The 20,047-nt window shown below is 43.0% G+C and overlaps 1 protein-coding gene across 1 annotated transcript; it reads right to left on the minus strand.

Annotated features, from left to right (window-relative positions):
- Positions 1-17,712: 17,712 nt before the first annotated feature.
- fam43b (family with sequence similarity 43 member B) lies at positions 17,713-18,949 on the minus strand. The gene has a single exon (XM_079558258.1). The coding sequence runs from the start codon at positions 18,759-18,761 to the stop codon at positions 17,787-17,789; it is 975 nt and encodes a 324-aa protein (XP_079414384.1). The 5' UTR covers positions 18,762-18,949; the 3' UTR covers positions 17,713-17,786.
- Between the last annotated feature and the right edge of the window lie 1,098 nt (positions 18,950-20,047).

A 20,047-nucleotide genomic window follows, 5' to 3' on the forward strand; every position in this document is an offset into this window, starting at 1 on the left:
TGAGGGAAAGCTGGAAAAAGTCAATTTTGCAGAATACCCCCCCTTTAAGACCCCCCCTCCGCATGCGTCAGTTGGAGTGTATCCTCCGTGTGTTGCTGTGGCAGAGTGGTTAGCCTGTGTGTTTCACCCTGCACCCCTGCACACAGAAAAGTCGTGTCACAAACGGACGCCTGAACCGCAGAAAGATTTGATCAGTTCAGAGAAACTCTTCATCATCACAGGCCGTCTCTCTGTGGTTTCTTTGTAAAGCACGTTATCTCGGCGGAGAAGTACATCTTATCGACATGTTTGACAGGACAAAACTCACAAACAGAAATAAAGAGTTGAGTAGTGATTAAAATAATAATAATATTTAGGGCTGCTCGATTATTGAAAAAATAATAATCACGATTATTTTTGTCATAATTGAAATCACGATTATTCAAACGATTATTTGTTGCCTTTAAAAAAATCCAGCAAAAAAATGACGAAAATCCATCAAAAAAAGACAAAAATCCAGCAGAAAAAAGACGAAAATCCATCAAAAAAGTGACAAAAATCCAGCAAAAAAAAAGACAAAAATCTAGCAAAAAATGACAAAAATCCAGCAAAAAAGTGACAAAAATCCAGCAAAAAAAAGACAAAAATCCAGCAAAAAATGACAAAAATCCATCAAAAAAAGTGACAAAAATCCAACAAAAAAAAGACAAAAATCCAGCAAAAAAGTGACAAAAATCCGGCAAAAAAGTGACAAAAATCCAGCAAAAAAAAGACAAAAATCCATCAAAAAAGTGACAAAAATCCAACAAAAAAAAGACAAAAATCCAGCAAAAAAAGACAAAAATCCAGCAAAAAAGTGACAAAAATCCAGCAAAAAAAGACAAAAATCCAGCAAAAAAAAGACAAAAATCCAGCAGAAAAAAGACGAAAATCCATCAAAAAAGTGACAAAAATCCAAAAATTAAAAATTAGAGAAAAATAATTTGGAAAAAAAAAATTACAAAAAAAAAATAAAAAAAAAATAAAAAAAATGAAAATAATATTATAATCGTTTTTTTGCGATTATGCTAATTTTGTAATCGTTTACTGTTGTAATCGAAATCGTAATCAAATTTTGATTAATTGCACAGCCCTAATAATATTCATACTCTTGTATCTTCATACGCCGGTGCTGATTCATTTTTCAAAGCACTACATCAATATTCAGTCACTTCATTCATGGGGGTAAGCTACTATTGAAGCCACATCTGCCCTGGGGTGGACTGCACATCTGTGCCATCAGCCCCTCCGACCACCAACCGCACACTCACTTTCACACAGGTGGTGGTGAAGTGTTTTGCCCAAGGACACAATGACAGGAATGGAACCTGCAAACCTCTCAGTTACTGATGGTCCCGCTCTCCCATCAGAGTCATGTTGCAGAACAAAACAGAAAGAACTAAATAAGATCCAAAGATGCTGCGAGTAACAAATATAAAAGGTCCAAACGAGAACTAAACTGAGGGTTGGATGAAAACAGAGCAAAGGCAGTCGTCTGGACCAGGGACATCTATTACAAAAAGAAAGAAGAAAAAGCCCCTGGATGACGATACAGAACTGAAAATGAGACAAAAACCAGGATCAAACCAAGATGAAGTCAGGTCTAACCAGAGGTGGGCAGTACTCAGTTACATTTACTCAAGTGCATGTACTTTTACTCCTACTTGAGCAACATCTGGACTCTTACGTGAATAAAAAAAAAGTAGCTCACGCCACTGTGGGTAAATTGATGATAAAAAATATCAGAATTTTGATGCGTAAAAAATATGTGTTTATGGTTTTTTTCATAACGATTTCTTTTTATAGGTTTTTCTGGTATTTTCTTGTATTACATTTTATATAATTACAATTTTTCACATTATTTCATGTTTTGTTTCTCATCATTTATGTCCAAGTACTCAAGTAAAAGAATCTTCAAGTACTTTTTTACTCTTACAAAAGTAAATATTTGTAAACGTTACAAATATTGTAAATATAACTTTTTACTTCTATGAGTAGATTTTTAAAGTAACATTACATTTACTCTGGGTCAAAGTAAAGACGACAGCGGGAACTGATACAAGGTATGTGAACGACTAATAAAAAGAAGAATTCATCCTCACCCACGATGCAGAGGAACAGCAGCAGCATCAGTGCCTCAGGGGCCAAACCCAGGACCAGGACCAGGACCGAGGCTGAACCAGGACCAGGACCGAGGCTGAACCAGGACCAGGACTGAGGCTGAACCAGGACTGAGGCTGAACCAGGACCAGGACCGAGGCTGAACCAGGACCGAGGCTGAACCAGGACTGAGGCTGAACCAGGACCGAGGCTGAACCAGGACCGAGTCTGAACCAGGACTGAGTCTGAACCAGGACCGAGGCTGAACCAGGACCGAGGCTGAACCAGGACCGAGTCTGAACCAGGACCAGGACTGAGGCTGAACCAGGACTGAGGCTGAACCAGGACCAGGACCGAGGCTGAACCAGGACCGAGGCTGAACCAGGACCGAGGCTGAACCAGGACCGAGGCTGAACCAGGACCGAGGCTGAACCAGGACCGAGTCTGAACCAGGACCAGGACTGAGGCTGAACCAGGACTGAGGCTGAACCAGGACCAGGACCGAGGCTGAACCAGGACCGAGGCTGAACCAGGACTGAGGCTGAACCAGGACCGAGGCTGAACCAGGACCGAGTCTGAACCAGGACTGAGTCTGAACCAGGACCGAGGCTGAACCAGGACCGAGGCTGAACCAGGACCGAGTCTGAACCAGGACCAGGACTGAGGCTGAACCAGGACTGAGGCTGAACCAGGACCAGGACCGAGGCTGAACCAGGACCGAGGCTGAACCAGGACTGAGGCTGAACCAGGACCGAGGCTGAACCAGGACCGAGTCTGAACCAGGACTGAGTCTGAACCAGGACCGAGGCTGAACCAGGACCGAGGCTGAACCAGGACCGAGTCTGAACCAGGACCAGGACTGAGGCTGAACCAGGACTGAGGCTGAACCAGGACCAGGACCGAGGCTGAACCAGGACCGAGGCTGAACCAGGACTGAGGCTGAACCAGGACCGAGGCTGAACCAGGACCGAGTCTGAACCAGGACTGAGTCTGAACCAGGACCGAGGCTGAACCAGGACCGAGGCTGAACCAGGACCGAGTCTGAACCAGGACCAGGACCGAGGCTGAACCAGGACCGAGGCTGAACCAGGACTGAGGCTGAACCAGGACTGAGGCTGAACCAGGACTGAGGCTGAACCAGGACCAGGACTGAGGCTGAACCAGGACCAGGACCGAGTCTGAACCAGGACTGAGTCTGAACCAGGACTGAGGCTGAACCAGGACTGAGGCTGAACCAGGACCGAGGCTGAACCGGGACCGAGGCTGAACCAGGACCGAGGCTGAACCAGGACCAGGACTGAGTCTGAACCAGGACCGAGGCTGAACCAGGACTGAGGCTGAACCAGGACCGAGTCTGAACCAGGACCAGGACTGAGTCTGAACCAGGACCAGGACCGAGGCTGAACCAGGACCGAGGCTGAACCAGGACCAGGACTGAGTCTGAACCAGGACCGAGGCTGAACCAGGACCAGGACTGAGTCTGAACCAGGACTGAGTCTGAACCAGGACTGAGTCTGAACCAGGACTGAGTCTGAACCAGGACCGAGTCTGAACCAGGACTGAGTCTGAACCAGGACCGAGTCTGAACCAGGACCGAGTCTGAACCATGACCGAGTCTGAACCAGGACCGAGTCTGAACCAGGACCGAGTCTGAACCAGGACTGAGTCTGAACCATGACCGAGTCTGAACCAGGACCGAGTCTGAACCAGGACCGAGTCTGAACCAGGACCGAGTCTGAACCAGGACTGAGTCTGAACCAGGACCGAGTCTGAACCAGGACCGAGGCTGAACCAGGACTGAGGCTGAACCAGGACTGAGGCTGAACCAGGACCGAGTCTGAACCAGGACCGAGTCTGAACCAGGACTGAGTCTGAACCAGGACCGAGGCTGAACCAGGACCGAGGCTGAACCAGGACCAGGACCGAGGCTGAACCAGGACCAGGACTGAGGCTGAACCAGGACCGAGTCTGAACCAGGACTGAGTCTGAACCAGGACCGAGTCTGAACCAGGACCGAGGCTGAACCAGGACCGAGTCTGAACCAGGACCGAGTCTGAACCAGGACTGAGTCTGAACCAGGACCGAGTCTGAACCAGGACCAGGACCAGGACCGAGTCTGAACCAGGACCGAGTCTGAACCAGGACCGAGGCTGAACCAGGACCAGGACCAGGACCGAGTCTGAACCAGGACTGAGTCTGAACCAGGACCGAGGCTGAACCAGGACCAGGACCAGGACCGAGTCTGAACCAGGACCGAGTCTGAACCAGGACCGAGTCTGAACCAGGACTGAGTCTGAACCAGGACCGAGGCTGAACCAGGACCAGGACCAGGACCGAGGCTGAACCAGGACCGAGTCTGAACCAGGACTGAGTCTGAACCAGGACCGAGTCTGAACCAGGACCGAGTCTGAACCAGGACTGAGGCTGAACCAGGACCAGGACCGAGTCTGAACCAGGACCGAGTCTGAACCAGGACCGAGTCTGAACCAGGACCGAGGCTGAACCAGGACCGAGGCTGAACCAGGACCGAGTCTGAACCAGGACTGAGTCTGAACCAGGACTGAGTCTGAACCAGGACCGAGTCTGAACCAGGACCAGGACCGAGTCTGAACCAGGACTGAGTCTGAACCAGGACTGAGTCTGAACCAGGACCAGGACTGAGGCTGAACCAGGACCGAGGCTGAACCAGGACCGAGGCTGAACCAGGACTGAGGCTGAACCAGGACCGAGGCTGAACCAGGACTGAGGCTGAACCAGGACTGAGGCTGAACCAGGACTGAGTCTGAACCAGGACCGAGTCTGAACCAGGACTGAGGCTGAACCAGGACCAGGACCGAGGCTGAACCAGGACCGAGGCTGAACCAGGACCGAGTCTGAACCAGGACCGAGGCTGAACCAGGACCGAGGCTGAACCAGGACCAGGACCGAGTCTGAACCAGGACCGAGGCTGAACCAGGACCGAGTCTGAACCAGGACCGAGGCTGAACCAGGACCAGGACCGAGGCTGAACCAGGACCGAGGCTGAACCAGGACCGAGGCTGAACCAGGACCAGGACCGAGTCTGAACCAGGACTGAGTCTGAACCAGGACCGAGTCTGAACCAGGACCGAGTCTGAACCAGGACCGAGTCTGAACCAGGACTGAGTCTGAACCAGGACTGAGGCTGAACCAGGACCGAGTCTGAACCAGGACCAGGACCGAGTCTGAACCAGGACTGAGTCTGAACCAGGACCGAGTCTGAACCAGGACCGAGTCTGAACCAGGACCGAGTCTGAACCAGGACTGAGTCTGAACCAGGACCGAGGCTGAACCAGGACCGAGGCTGAACCAGGACCAGGACCGAGGCTGAACCAGGACCAGGACTGAGGCTGAACCAGGACCGAGTCTGAACCAGGACCGAGTCTGAACCAGGACTGAGTCTGAACCAGGACCGAGTCTGAACCAGGACCGAGGCTGAACCAGGACTGAGTCTGAACCAGGACCGAGTCTGAACCAGGACCGAGTCTGAACCAGGACCAGGACCGAGTCTGAACCAGGACTGAGTCTGAACCAGGACCGAGGCTGAACCAGGACCAGGACCAGGACCGAGTCTGAACCAGGACTGAGTCTGAACCAGGACCGAGTCTGAACCAGGACTGAGTCTGAACCAGGACCGAGTCTGAACCAGGACCAGGACCGAGTCTGAACCAGGACCGAGTCTGAACCAGGACCGAGTCTGAACCAGGACCGAGGCTGAACCAGGACCGAGTCTGAACCAGGACCGAGTCTGAACCAGGACTGAGTCTGAACCAGGACTGAGTCTGAACCAGGACTGAGGCTGAACCAGGACCGAGGCTGAACCAGGACCGAGGCTGAACCAGGACTGAGGCTGAACCAGGACTGAGTCTGAACCAGGACCGAGGCTGAACCAGGACCGAGGCTGAACCAGGACTGAGTCTGAACCAGGACCAGGACCGAGTCTGAACCAGGACCGAGTCTGAACCAGAACCGAGTCTGAACCAGGACCGAGGCTGAACCAGGACCAGGACCGAGTCTGAACCAGGACCGAGGCTGAACCAGGACCGAGTCTGAACCAGGACCGAGGCTGAACCAGGACCAGGACCGAGGCTGAACCAGGACCGAGGCTGAACCAGGACCAGGACCGAGGCTGAACCAGGACCAGGACCGAGGCTGAACCAGGACTGAGTCTGAACCAGGACTGAGTCTGAACCAGGACTGAGGCTGAACCAGGACTGAGTCTGAACCAGGACTGAGTCTGAACCAGGACTGAGTCTGAACCAGGACCGAGGCTGAACCAGGACCGAGGCTGAACCAGGACCGAGTCTGAACCAGGACCGAGTCTGAACCAGGACCGAGGCTGAACCAGGACTGAGTCTGAACCAGGACTGAGTCTGAACCAGGACCGGGGCTGAACCAGGACCGAGGCTGAACCAGGACTGAGGCTGAACCAGGACTGAGTCTGAACCAGGACCGAGGCTGAACCAGGACTGAGTCTGGTCTGGGAGGGTTCATGTTTCTAACACATTCATATCTCATCATCTTGTGGCTTTTTCTTTCAAATCGAGCTCTTCCGAGAAAGTAAATCATCTGAATAATCTGACATGAAACAGTTGAGATATTTATTTCTGCAGGACATGAATATTTGCCTGGCCACTGTGTGTTTTTTTATTGAAATGGAAACATGATACAGTTGTGATCATAGGAAGTTAGTTTGAACTGTCTTCATGTCGCCGTGGAAACACTCATTCGGGATAATCTAATCTAATAACTGTGTTTTTGTCTCCGTGCTGCACCTGCTTTCACCGTGAAGCTTTTGAGTCATTTGTTCATGTGTGTCAGTCACTCTTTCACAGACACTGACGGGGACACTGCTGTTGTTTTCTCAAATATGGCAAATTTAACCTCTTAACTCCCGCCTGAACCGAGAGCATTTTCTCCAGTTCAGCTTTACCCAAATCCTGTAGGCCAGTGTAACGCCTCATTTGAAAGACCTACAAAACTCATCTAAATGGATCTTTTTTTAAATCTTTTTTTTGGGGGGTATTCAACTCATTTTGTAACTTTTTTGTCTTTTTTTTAATAAATTTTTTGTCTTTTTTTTGGTCATTTTTGGTCACATCTTTTGTTGGTTTTTTTGGTTATTTTTTGTTATTTTTGGTCACATTTTGGTCACATTTTTTGTCTTTTTTTGTTCATTTTTTTGTTATTTTTTGTGTTATTTTTTGGTCATTTTTTTTGTCATTTTTTTGGTCATTTTTTTGGTCATTTTTTTGGTCATTTTTTTGTCATTTTTTTTGTCTTTTTTTTGGTCACATTTTTGTCATTTTTTGTCCTTTTTTTGGTCATTTTTTTGTTATTTTTTGTCATTTTTTGTCTTTTTTTGTCATTTTTTGTGTTATTTTTTGTCATTTTTTGTCATTTTTTTGTCATTTTTTTGTCATTTATTTTGTCATTTTTTTGTCATTTATTTTGTCATTTTTTTGTTATTTTTTGTCATTTTTTTTGTCATTTTTTGTCATTTTTTTGTCATTTTTTTGTTATTTTTTTGTTATTTTTTGTCTTTTTTTTGGTCATTTTTTTTGTCATTTTTTGTTATTTTTTGTCATTTTTTTAGTCATTTTTTGTCATTTTTTTTGTCATTTTTTTGTTATTTTTTGTTATTTTTTGTCATTTTTTGGTCACATTTTTTGTCATTTTTTTGTCTTTTTTTTGGTCTTTTTTTGGTCATTTTTTGTCTTTTTTTTGTCAATGTTTTCTCACTTTTTTGTCACATCATCATTGTTTTCGTCTCAGTTTTGTCGCTATTTTCTCACCTTTTTCCCAGAAGCTTTTGGATTGGGGTAAAGCCAAACTGGAGAAAATGTGCTCGGCTCAGGTGGGAGTTAAGGGGTTAAACTCTTACATGTTGTTGTTTTCAGTCTCCACGCACCAGACAATTTCACACATGCACCTTAATATATTTTTCTCGATTGCGTATGTAAAAAGAGTCATCATACTACTACAAAACTCATCTAAATGGATCTTTTTTTAAATCTTTTTTTTGGGGGGTATTCAACTCATTTTGTAACTTTTTTGTCTTTTTTTTTATAAATTTTTTGTCTTTTTTTTGGTCATTTTTGGTCACATCTTTTGTTGGTTTTTTTGGTTATTTTTTGTTATTTTTGGTCACATTTTGGTCACATTTTTTGTCTTTTTTTGTTCATTTTTTTGTTATTTTTTGTGTTATTTTTTGGTCATTTTTTTGGTCATTTTTTTTGGTCATTTTTTTGTCATTTTTTTGGTCATTTTTTTGGTCATTTTTTTGGTCATTTTTTTTGTCATTTTTTTGTCTTTTTTTTGTCTTTTTTTGTTATTTTTTGTCATTTTTTGTCTTTTTTTGTCATTTTTTGTGTTATTTTTTGTCATTTTTTGTCATTTTTTTGTCATTTTTTTGTCATTTATTTTGTCATTTTTTTGTCATTTATTTTGTCATTTTTTTGTTATTTTTTGTCATTTTTTTTGTCATTTTTTGTCATTTTTTTGTCATTTTTTTGTTATTTTTTTGTTATTTTTTGTCTTTTTTTTGGTCATTTTTTTTGTCATTTTTTGTTATTTTTTGTCATTTTTTTAGTCATTTTTTGTCATTTTTTTTGTCATTTTTTTGTTATTTTTTGTTATTTTTTGTCATTTTTTGGTCACATTTTTTGTCATTTTTTTGTCTTTTTTTTGGTCATTTTTTGGTCATTTTTTGTCTTTTTTTTGTCAATGTTTTCTCACTTTTTTGTCACATCATCATTGTTTTCGTCTCAGTTTTGTCGCTATTTTCTCACCTTTTTCCCAGAAGCTTTTGGATTGGGGTAAAGCCAAACTGGAGAAAATGTGCTCGGCTCAGGTGGGAGTTAAGGGGTTAAACTCTTACATGTTGTTGTTTTCAGTCTCCACGCACCAGACAATTTCACACATGCACCTTAATATATTTTTCTCGATTGCGTATGTAAAAAGAGTCATCATACTACTACAAAACTCATCTAAATGGATCTTTTTTTAAATCTTTTTTTTGGGGGGTATTCAACTCATTTTGTAACTTTTTTGTCTTTTTTTTAATAAATTTTTTGTCTTTTTTTTGGTCATTTTTGGTCACATCTTTTGTTGGTTTTTTTGGTTATTTTTTGTTATTTTTGGTCACATTTTGGTCACATTTTTTGTCTTTTTTTGTTCATTTTTTTGTTATTTTTTGTGTTATTTTTTGGTCATTTTTTTTGTCATTTTTTTTGGTCATTTTTTTGTCATTTTTTTGGTCATTTTTTTGGTCATTTTTTTGGTCATTTTTTTGGTCATTTTTTTGTCTTTTTTTTGTCTTTTTTTGTTATTTTTTGTCATTTTTTGTCATTTTTTGTCATTTTTTGTGTCTTTTTTTTGGTCACATTTTTGTCATTTTTTGTCCTTTTTTTGGTCATTTTTTTGTTATTTTTTGTCATTTTTTGTCTTTTTTTGTCATTTTTTGTGTTATTTTTTGTCATTTTTTGTCATTTTTTTGTCATTTTTTTGTCATTTATTTTGTCATTTTTTTGTCATTTATTTTGTCATTTTTTTGTTATTTTTTGTCATTTTTTTTGTCATTTTTTGTCATTTTTTTGTCATTTTTTTGTTATTTTTTTGTTATTTTTTGTCTTTTTTTTGGTCATTTTTTTTGTCATTTTTTGTTATTTTTTGTCATTTTTTTAGTCATTTTTTGTCATTTTTTTTGTCATTTTTTTGTTATTTTTTGTTATTTTTTGTCATTTTTTGGTCACATTTTTTGTCATTTTTTTGTCTTTTTTTTGGTCATTTTTTGGTCATTTTTTGTCTTTTTTTTGTCAATGTTTTCTCACTTTTTTGTCACATCATCATTGTTTTCGTCTCAGTTTTGTCGCTATTTTCTCACCTTTTTCCCAGAAGCTTTTGGATTGGGGTAAAGCCAAACTGGAGAAAATGTGCTCGGCTCAGGTGGGAGTTAAGGGGTTAAACTCTTACATGTTGTTGTTTTCAGTCTCCACGCACCAGACAATTTCACACATGCACCTTAATATATTTTTCTCGATTGCGTATGTAAAAAGAGTCATCATACTGTGGCCTGCAGGGGGCACTGTCACCCGAACATCAGCATTTCTTGTGTAATGGTTGACCTCTGACTTCCTGTTCACCCGGTTCTCCGTGTCGGTTGTTGCTCCTCCTCCATCCTCCTCCATCTCAGGTAGTTTTGATATTCGGCCACTATAAGTTCAATAATAAAGTTTGTGCTTAGTTTATGTTCATCATGTAAAACTGAACTGTGGAATAAACAACGGGCGATGTTTTCAACTAAAATCTTTTTGATACATTTGTATTGCCTCTAATTTATCAACAACAAACCTACATGCATTACTGGTGTAAATTATGTTTATCAATTTGTAAAATGATGGTTATCGAAGGTGATTTGAAGTGTTTGTTGCAACGTTACACCTGACCGAAACACACGGGTGCACTTGTTCAACCAACCCAAACATGACAAAATCAATATATCCCCTTTAAAGAGGGGGTGTTCTGCTTTAAAGAGGGGGTGTTCTGCTTTAAAGAGGGGGTGTTCTGCTTTAAAGAGGGGGTGTTCTGCTTTTTTCAGTCCCACAGCACCAGTCTATATCTCACTACAATGATGACAAACCTTCTGTTGGTCTGTAAATGCAGTAAATTAGAATAACTGCCTTGTATAAAATGTCTCTCTCAAAATGGCTGTAGTGAATGTCTTGAAATAGGCCTCTGTCTCTTTAAGAACCTCTGAGCCTTTAGACACGCCCCCTCCACACGCTGTCTGTGGCATCAGTGGGGAGGGGGTTCTGCTGAGGAGCAGTGGTTGGTTACTCGGCTGGTGACCAAAGCTCGGAGGCGTCTCCAGGAGGTGGGGGCGTTCCTAGGAGGACTCAGGCAAACCTATCCCTAAAATGGCCGCCATCAGAGTTTTTACAGATTACTCAGAAATACGTGAATGTGCCAAGGCAACACTTCAGCCATGTTTTTAATGAGGGAGTGACAGAATAACAGGATGGAAAGCTTGGAAAAGTCCATTTTGCATAATACCCCCCCTTTAAAATGTTTTTTTTTTTTTACTAATAACTGTTGGGTGTTGATTCATTCACAAAACACTGCTTTTATAATGTTTTATGTTTTTTTGTTTCTCTGTTTGGGGACAATTGACATAAAAAAGCCAATTGTCCCTTTGATAAACACCCATAACCCAAACCATATGGCAGGGGTAGCCAACGTCAGGCCCGGGGGCCAAATCCGGCCCTCCAGCACAGAACCTCTGGCCCCCAATATGATTTTGAGAAATACTATTATGCAAATAAGGGATCAAATACCTGTTAAAGTGCTCTAAAAATGTGAGAAATAGTGTGTTTTATAGTGTGTTTTTAAATGTCCTGCAGATCATCCCACTCGGTCATAATGTAAAACAGTGGTTCTCAACGGGTGGGTCGCGAGCCTGTAGGGAACCTTTTTTTTCAATATTTTCCATCTGAAACTACATGGAAACACACTGGAGTTTGTTCAAATGAAGATTATTGGGTTGTTTTGATCATGATTTCTTAAAAGCAAATCTCCAGCTTATTGAATAAAAACATGTTTGGTAAATACAATATTTTATAGGATATATGACAAATGACAGTTTTATTTGGGTCACAGCTGGTCATTAAGGTAATGGCGGGTCTCGGAGCCGGACCACTTTAGATCCACTGATAAAATGGTTCTTAACTTTAGGCTACAATGGTTCGGCTCTCGGTGTTTTGGCAAAGTTGAAAACCGGCCCTTTCAGTCCATGGGCCAAACCTCAAAATCTGGCAAATCGGTACCAAAAAGGTGGCAAAGGCTATCATTGATTTTGAAGTAGGTCCATGTCTGAGGTTTATATTTTTGTATGAGCCTTTTCAGAGTTACAGCTTTATCAGAGTTTTCAGCTGTTGAAGTGAACCAACGCCATGTCAAAAAAGTCGCTTTTGACACTGGTCCATATTTTGGTTTAGGCCATTTCCAGCCCATTAGACACTGATTTACACCGTGTATTTGGCATCATTGTAAAGAAGACATTTTCATGTTTCATTTGAGCCCAAATGTACTACTCTGTGACTATTACCGTGGTAACCAAAGCTCGCCAAACTCAAACTCAAGGACATTTTTTTCACCATTTTCGTCCAAACAGTTTTACTACGTTTAACACTGTTTCGTTCAGGATCATCACAGACACAAACGTTTGATACTGAGTAACTCTGGAATCTGAGAGTTCAGGAAATGTACAACATGTCAGTACTGTATGAACTTAGGCCTCACAGTGAGCCACGAAGTAAAAGAATGTCCACCTCACATGAGCCTCTCCCATAGAAATAAGCCTGTGTCTGCCATTCTGAGGTTGGAACAGCTTGAGGAACCTTCTGACCAGGACAGGACCAATGCAACTTGAAATGACATTTATGGAGAAGAACAGTTCTGTATTTTCACAAAAAAGTTGTTCATCTATACAGATATTTATCATATACTATGCCCTACACACAATGTCATTCTGTCTTTCACTACTACAATATACAGTCTATATATAGTCCTCTACGTTTGTCTACAATTTCTCAAAAAATCCAAGATAATTCCAACAGTTTGACTTAGTAGACATTATTATTACTATTTGTGACGCAAACTTGCCCCCGCCACATGGGTTAACAAGTCCTACAGAGAAAACGTGTCTGCAAAACCAGTAAACCCTGGCTTAGCTTTATTTTTGACGTGATTATTCTGTCTTCAGAGTTGGATTGGAAACATGACTTTCCGCTTGTGCGCTGTACCTTTCCGTGTCAAGACTAAAAAAAAGCTGATGTCGACACTAAAAGGCCTAATCTTTTGGGCTCAGTCCGTCGCCGACAGCAGAGCGCGCGTCACAGGTGCCGTATGCTCATTCCGCCAACTATTCAGCAGCTGATTAATAGCTCTGCACGGCGCGGAGGTGCCAGGGAGCCGGCGCTGGGCCCTGAGAAACGGCCCAAAACGCATTAATGAGAAAGACTGCCAATTTAAAGCACTGGAAAGCTCAGAAATACAGCGCTCGTGTTTGCTTCTTCTCAGCTTTGAAGTTCACACACATGCAAATCTCGAATCCGCACGGCACATAAATCTGAATAATCCTTTCTCAATCGTCTCAGCACGTGACTCACAACAGATAAGGTAGGGTAGTTTTTTATTTGCAAAATAAATCTTTAAATATATTAATCTCATTCATAGTAACCACACCCCATCTTTAGACACAAATATAGCGTAGTAAAAACATCTTAGTGTGAGCTTTTTGCAAGGGGCTTGTATGGATAAAGAGAGCAAAGTATTAGCAGAGCATCACGATGAGTAGAAAGAGCGACACAGCGATGACAAATAGGAAGGTTGTGCCACCGGTAAAGTGCGTCACATGAGTCGGGGTGAGGAGCAGATGTGTGGATTTATATCTATCTATCACAGTGTTCGTCGAAAAGCCACGGATCAAAAAATGTCCCTGCGAAAAGAGAAGACGACAGAAGCTGTGCGCGGAAGGGCACGGCTGACATGTCATGCATAAATGATGAGGACCATAACAAATGGGGCCAATAAAGGCGTCGACTCCATGGCTTGCCTCCTAAATAACAGCCTTGTTCATTAGCCCAGCCTTTAGTCAAACAGAGTTAAAGTTGGGGAAACTTTCTCAAAGGTCCCACATTACGCTGGACTAACAATGTTGAGATTGTTTTACCGTACGTTCATTAAACAAAACAGCTGTGAGTTGTTTCTTCCACGTCCTGCCGTATCTGACCATGTCCTCGAAGGGTTAGTGCTAGAAAACGTGAGATATCATGACACAAATTAAGGATAGGGCGAAATAGGGAGAAATGGTCAAACTCTTAACTCCCGCCTGAACCAAGAGGATCTTTTTCCTCACGTCATCACATTTTTTTTTCCAACATTTTTTTGTTGGGTGTTCAGCTCATTTTTGTAACTTTTTTGGCATTTTTTCATGAATTTTTTATCACATGTTTGTCACATTTTTTGTCAAATTTTAGTATTTTTTGGGTCAAATATTTATCACATTTTCGTCATTTTTTTGGTCAATTTTTTGTCATTTTTTCGACATTTTTTTGTCAATTTCTTCTGACATTTTTGTGACATTTTTGCCACTTTTCCATCATTTTTTGTTGGGTAATTCAACTCATTTTTGTAACTTTTTTGTCATTTTTTATCACATTTTTTGTCATTTTTTCTACAATTTTTAATCAATTTTAAATCATTTTTTGTCACATTTTTGACATTTTTTTGTCCATTTTTTATTAATTTTTTGTATTTTTTTTATCAATTTTTTGTCAATTTCTTGTGACATTTTTGCCACTTTTTCATACATTTTTCGTCCCTTTTTTGTCAATGTTTTCTCACTTTTTTGTCACATTTCCATCATTGTTTTATTGCTATTTTCACAGCTTTTTTCCAGAAGCTTTTGGATTGGGGTAAAGCCAAACTGTAGAAAATGTGCTCGGTTCAGGCGGGAGTTAAGGGGTTAACCTTAAGGATTAGGATTATTTGTATTTGTAGACAAACCGACTCATAGATCTATACAAACTCACAGCAGACCGTCCCTCCGGAGCAGACGATCTAGCACTAACCGTCCTCAAAGTCCGTTCATCTTCACCTCATTATTTCATCACTCCAATATCCATCACTACGCCAAAGCCTCGCAGTGATCGTTTTCAGTTTCAACCTCACGTATCGAAACCGAGCCGTGCACACGCTCTGCTCAGCCCGGCCACCCAGCCTACGCCGCTCCCCCGTCCCATTTAAAGACGTCAGAGAGTCTGGGACCCGGCTTCATCTCCACTAGTTCCTATAGGTGTGATTGACAGGTGGATTACCCAATCAGAGAAGCACACACTGCAAAAAATAATTAACTAGATCAGTACAAACTTCTCAATTTGAGCACAATAATCCAAATTGTAGTTGTTTTGACTGGTTAAGAAGTTGTTGGGCATTTGTCCTGGATTATTTCACTTGTTCTGAGATGTTTCTGACTCGTTTCGATACATTTCGTCCTTATTTCAGGTCATTTTCTTTGCCAATGGGGAAAGAAAATTGGTCTTATCTCATTGGCAATTTTACTTTCTTATTTCAAGCGAGATTTACCCTAGAACTGGCCTGAAATGTCCTCAAACAAGCAAAGCAAACTCGGTCCGATCAGGAAAAGTGTCTAAATGAGTGAAAACCGCTCAAAACAAGAAACATTTCCTCAATTCAAGTCATTGAAATTTGACAAAAAATTTACAAAAAAAATACAAAAAAATAACCAAAAATTGACCAAAAAAAATACAAAAATGTGATGAAAATTTGACGAAAAAATGACAAAAAAACTGACCAAAAAAAATACAAAAAATAACAAAAATATGACAAAAAACTGACAAAAAACTGAAAAAAAAAAATACAAAAAATGACAAAAATGTGATGAAAATTTGACAAAAAAATACAAAAAAAAATACAAAAAAATGACAAAAAGTTAAGAAGTTGTTGGGCATTTGTCCCAGATTATTTCACTTGTTCTGAGATGTTTCTGACTCGTTTCGATGCATTTCGTCCTTATTTCAGGTCATTTTCTTTGCCAATGGGGTAAAAACATTGGTCTTATCTCATTGGCAATTTTACTTTCTTATTTCAAGCGAGATTTACCCGAGAACTGGTCTGAAATGTCCTCAAACAAGCAAAGCAAACTCGGTCCGATCAGGAAAAGTGTCTAAATGAGTGAAAACCTGCTCAAAGCAAGAAACATTTCCTTCAATTCATTAAAGCCAATGCTTGATATTCACTTTTTGCAGTGCATGGTCTGTCCGTTAGCCTAACCCTAACCCTAACCCCCATCCCATTTAAAGATGTACGAGAGTCTGGGACCCGGCTTCATCTCCACCAGCTCCTACAGGTGTGATTGACAGGTGGATGGTCTGTTTCTTCCAAAAACAAGCATGGCGGCTGACCCGAGGACGAGGACTTGTGAAAGAACTAACAAGACTGGGCTAAAGAGATGGAAAAACAACACCTTCTTGTGCCAAACCGACGGGCGAAGCACTGATCCCACTAATCCCCGTTGATTAATGGTGAGAGAAGTTAGAAGTCGTTTCCTTTTTTTGCATCCTGCTTTTGAACAGAAAGGTGGAGGGGCAGCGGTGACATCAGTCCAAAACTGTCCACAATCTGTTCACAAAGCTCGAACTTTTCAGATAATATAGTAGGACCTTTACAGCATTGAAAAGTCATATTGGGAAACGAGATTGTCTCATCTGTAAAAATAAATACACAAATGTACAAAAAAAACAACAAATCTTCCTGAAAGATTTCCCAGTCCCGAAGAGAGTCCGGCTGGAAAACACACAGAGCAGTGAAGGAGACTCATTTCGGGGACTTTCCGGTCCCGTTAGAGAAGACGGATCTTCATTGTGCTGTCGCTGGAGTCTGTGCGTCTTCAGCCCTCTTTTGTAAACACGTCGGCTCCGAACTGCTACAGTCCGAGCTGCCACGGGAAGCGTCTCTCTCCTCTGCCTCGCGGCGTAGAAGTTTCTGGTAAACACTTTGGGGGGGGGGTGCACAGGAGGGAGCCTGAGAGGAGGGGCTGGACCAGCGGGATGACCAGGGCTTGGCAATAACAGTAGCCAACGAGCTGATTACGTAGTTCCAATGGCCACGTCAGCCAACTGTGTTTCCTGCATGTGTTTTAATCAAGATCCTTCATGTTTTGGTCTCACAAAGTCTACACTAGAGGAAAAACATCCGATCGATGGAACTTTGTGCTAGAAGACGGATCAATCTCACAAAAACCCGCATCTTAAAGGAACAGGCCAGCGTTTTTCCATACTGAGATATGTTCTTACCTGAGCTTTGACGAGTTCTTTAGGACCTGTCTGATCTTCAGTCACGTAAACACAGCGCAGACGGCGTTAGCATTTAGCCTCTCCCTCTCTCCTCTATAGCTCCAAAACAGGTCAAGATAGAAGCTACCAAGCTCTTCCATGTTTTCCCTGTTTAAATGAAGTGTAGTGAAGTGTTCGAAATCCGCGCAGTAATCTTCGCTTTACTGCGCGGATGCCAAACTACTCCTGGTATTATTACGCCTTACAATATAGTCCCCCCTTTTATCCGCTTTAACGCCGTCTGCGCTGTGTTTACGTGACTGAAGATCAGACAGGTCCTAAAGAACTCGTCACAGCTCAGGTAAGAACATATCTCAGTATGGAAAAACGGTGGCCTGTTCCTTTAAGGCTCTGATTGTGTGAAATCCTCTGGTGGACTGGATCGATCGTGTGGCATTAAAGCTGAGCCAGTTTAAGTTTGCCGAAAACAACAAGCACTTTTTCCTTCTCTTGCACTGGCTATGGTTGGCTGTGACGCAGAAAGTCGGTCTTCTTCTCACATAAACAGAATGGAAGCTACTCCAGTTAGATTTTACTGAGCGGATGCTGATCGGCTTTGGTGACGTCATCAGAATTGTGGCTTTTTTTTAGAGTGATAACTGAACAAAGCGATTGTAATGGCTGACGGCTTTTATACTGATCGATCTGTGAATGTAAGTCTTGTTCCTTTTATCCGACGCTAGGCAGTTAGCTCAGGACGTTGTTGCCAAGCCCTGGTCAGGTCACCGCTCATCGTCACACCAGCGAGGTTATAAAAGTAAACGTGTTGTTGTTGCTGTCGCTGATGACGTTTATCCGGCATTCCTCCAAACCGGCGATGTCCCCGAGGTCCAGCTGCGAAAGCAACTGCGTGGGGTCCGTGTTCGTGGTCAGGACCTTCCGTTTGTTCCGTCCTTTGCTTTTCAGTCCGTGCTCCGCGTGCTCCGCCTCGTCCTCCTCCTCCTCCTCGGTGATGGAGCAGAGCCTGGCGGCGCTCCCCGGGCTCTCGGCGGGCGGCCTGTAGTGGCACTGCCCGTTCAGCAGTCTCCGCAGCGGCATCAGCGGCACCGCGTCCTCGCCGAGCAGCTGCTGCTGCACGTGCCGGAAGTCGCTTTGCCGCTTGAGCCGCTTGAACTCGCTGAAGGCCGACGTGGCGTGCTGGTACAAGCTCGCGGCGATGGCTCGGGCCTTCTCCGGCTTGCTCACCAGCACCGCGTGGCACCGCAGCACGACCGCCATGTTCTTCACCTGGTGACGGTAAATCCACGCCAGTATCTTGGGCCGGCACGGGTCGGCCGCGCAGCACGTGATTCTGTTCAAGGAGTAAAGATGGATGGGTTTCTTCTTCCCCGATTTGTCCGAGCTCATCCGGATCCCCTGCGCCCCGACGGTCAGCCCCATCTTGATGCTCTGCTCCCCGAAGTTGCTCCGCGCCCAGATTTTGGCCACCGCCTCCTGCGTGCACCCGTCGCCTTTCGCCGTTATGGTCACCACGCTGCCCAGATACCGCACGCTGTACACCGGGTCCTCCCTGTTGAGCTCCACCTTCTGCCGTTTGGTCTGGAAGATGTTGCCCACCCACTCGAAGGGGCAGTCGGGGAGCAGGTCGGGGCAGGAGCGCAGGAGCGAGGAGAGGATGGAGTGGTAGGTCAGACCCGCTCCCAGGCTCTTGGGCTTGGTTCTGGCTCCCCCCTCCGTCAAAACAAACTTATTCCGTCTCCAGGGCAACATGGCGAGGAGCGGGTCGGAGCGGCTCGAGCCCCCCCTCTGCCGCTTCGGAACGATGGGAAAAGTCGCCAAACACTGTGAACAAAGCCGGCGAACGCGCAGGAGAAAAGGGGGAGGCTGGCGAGAGCGAGGCAACGCGCTGGCTGTCGGAAAACCCACGGACTAAATGCTTTGAGATCCGGCTGCTCTCCTCCACTCGGGCTCCTCCCTCCCTCCTCTCTCCTCTCTGTGTCGTCTGCATCACGCCGAGCTGTTCAGAGCCCGGCGCTCCACATCCCCCGCCCTCCCCCTTCTCCCCCCCCCGTTCCTCCAGCCCAACTCTTGTTTTGCTTCCAGAACAGAGTGATGGCACGGAACACGAGAGTGGACGTTTCGATCAATCGGTCGCCTTCATTAACGGGACGTCCTCCTCCAGCCTCGGCAGCCATGTTCTGACCGTGTAGTTCACGTGTTAATGAAGGAAGTTTCAGCACGCACTTGTTTTGTTTGCTGCTGTGGTCGTCGTGAAGGGGGAAATATTATGCCTACTGTAAATAATAATTGGCACTTACTCACTCACTTGCTATCAAGAAGAAAAACATTTCAATCTGGCTCAATAATCTCCTCAATTTTCTTTTTGTATCATATTAAACAGACTGCACATTGATATAAACATTGAAATCATAGAAATGCCTTTAGCTGTCTGAGCCTCTTCCTACAAATGAGCACATTTTATCTATATCGTTCCTGTGGCTTCATTTGTCACTAACATGAAAAATGAGACAAAAACTAAAAAAATGAGACAAAAACTAAAAAAATGAGACAACAACTCAAAAAAAAAATCAACAAAAATTCAAGAAAAATGTGACAAAAACAAAAAAAAATGTGACAAAAACTAAAAAAAATGAGACAAAAACTAAAAAAAATGAGACAAAAACTCAACAAAAATTCAAGAAAAATGTGACAAAAACTAAAAAAATGAGACAAAAACTCAAAAAAAAATCAACAAAAATTCAAGAAAAATGTGACAAAAACTAAAAAAAATGAGACAAAAACAAAAAAAATGAGACAAAAACTCAACAAAAATTCAAGAAAAATGTGACAAAAACTAAAAAAATGAGACAAAAACTAAAAAAAATGAGACAAAAACTAAAAAAATGTGACAAAAACTAAAAAAAATGAGACAAAAACAAAAAAAATGAGACAAAAACTAAAAAAAATGAGACAAAAACTAAAAAAATGTGACAAAAACTAAAAAAAAATGTGACAAAAACAAAAAAAAATGAGACAAAAACTAAAAAAAAATGAGA

This window comes from Gobius niger (genome assembly GCF_951799975.1).
Source record: "Gobius niger genome assembly, chromosome: 6".
Taxonomy (NCBI): Eukaryota; Metazoa; Chordata; class Actinopteri; order Gobiiformes; family Gobiidae; genus Gobius; species Gobius niger.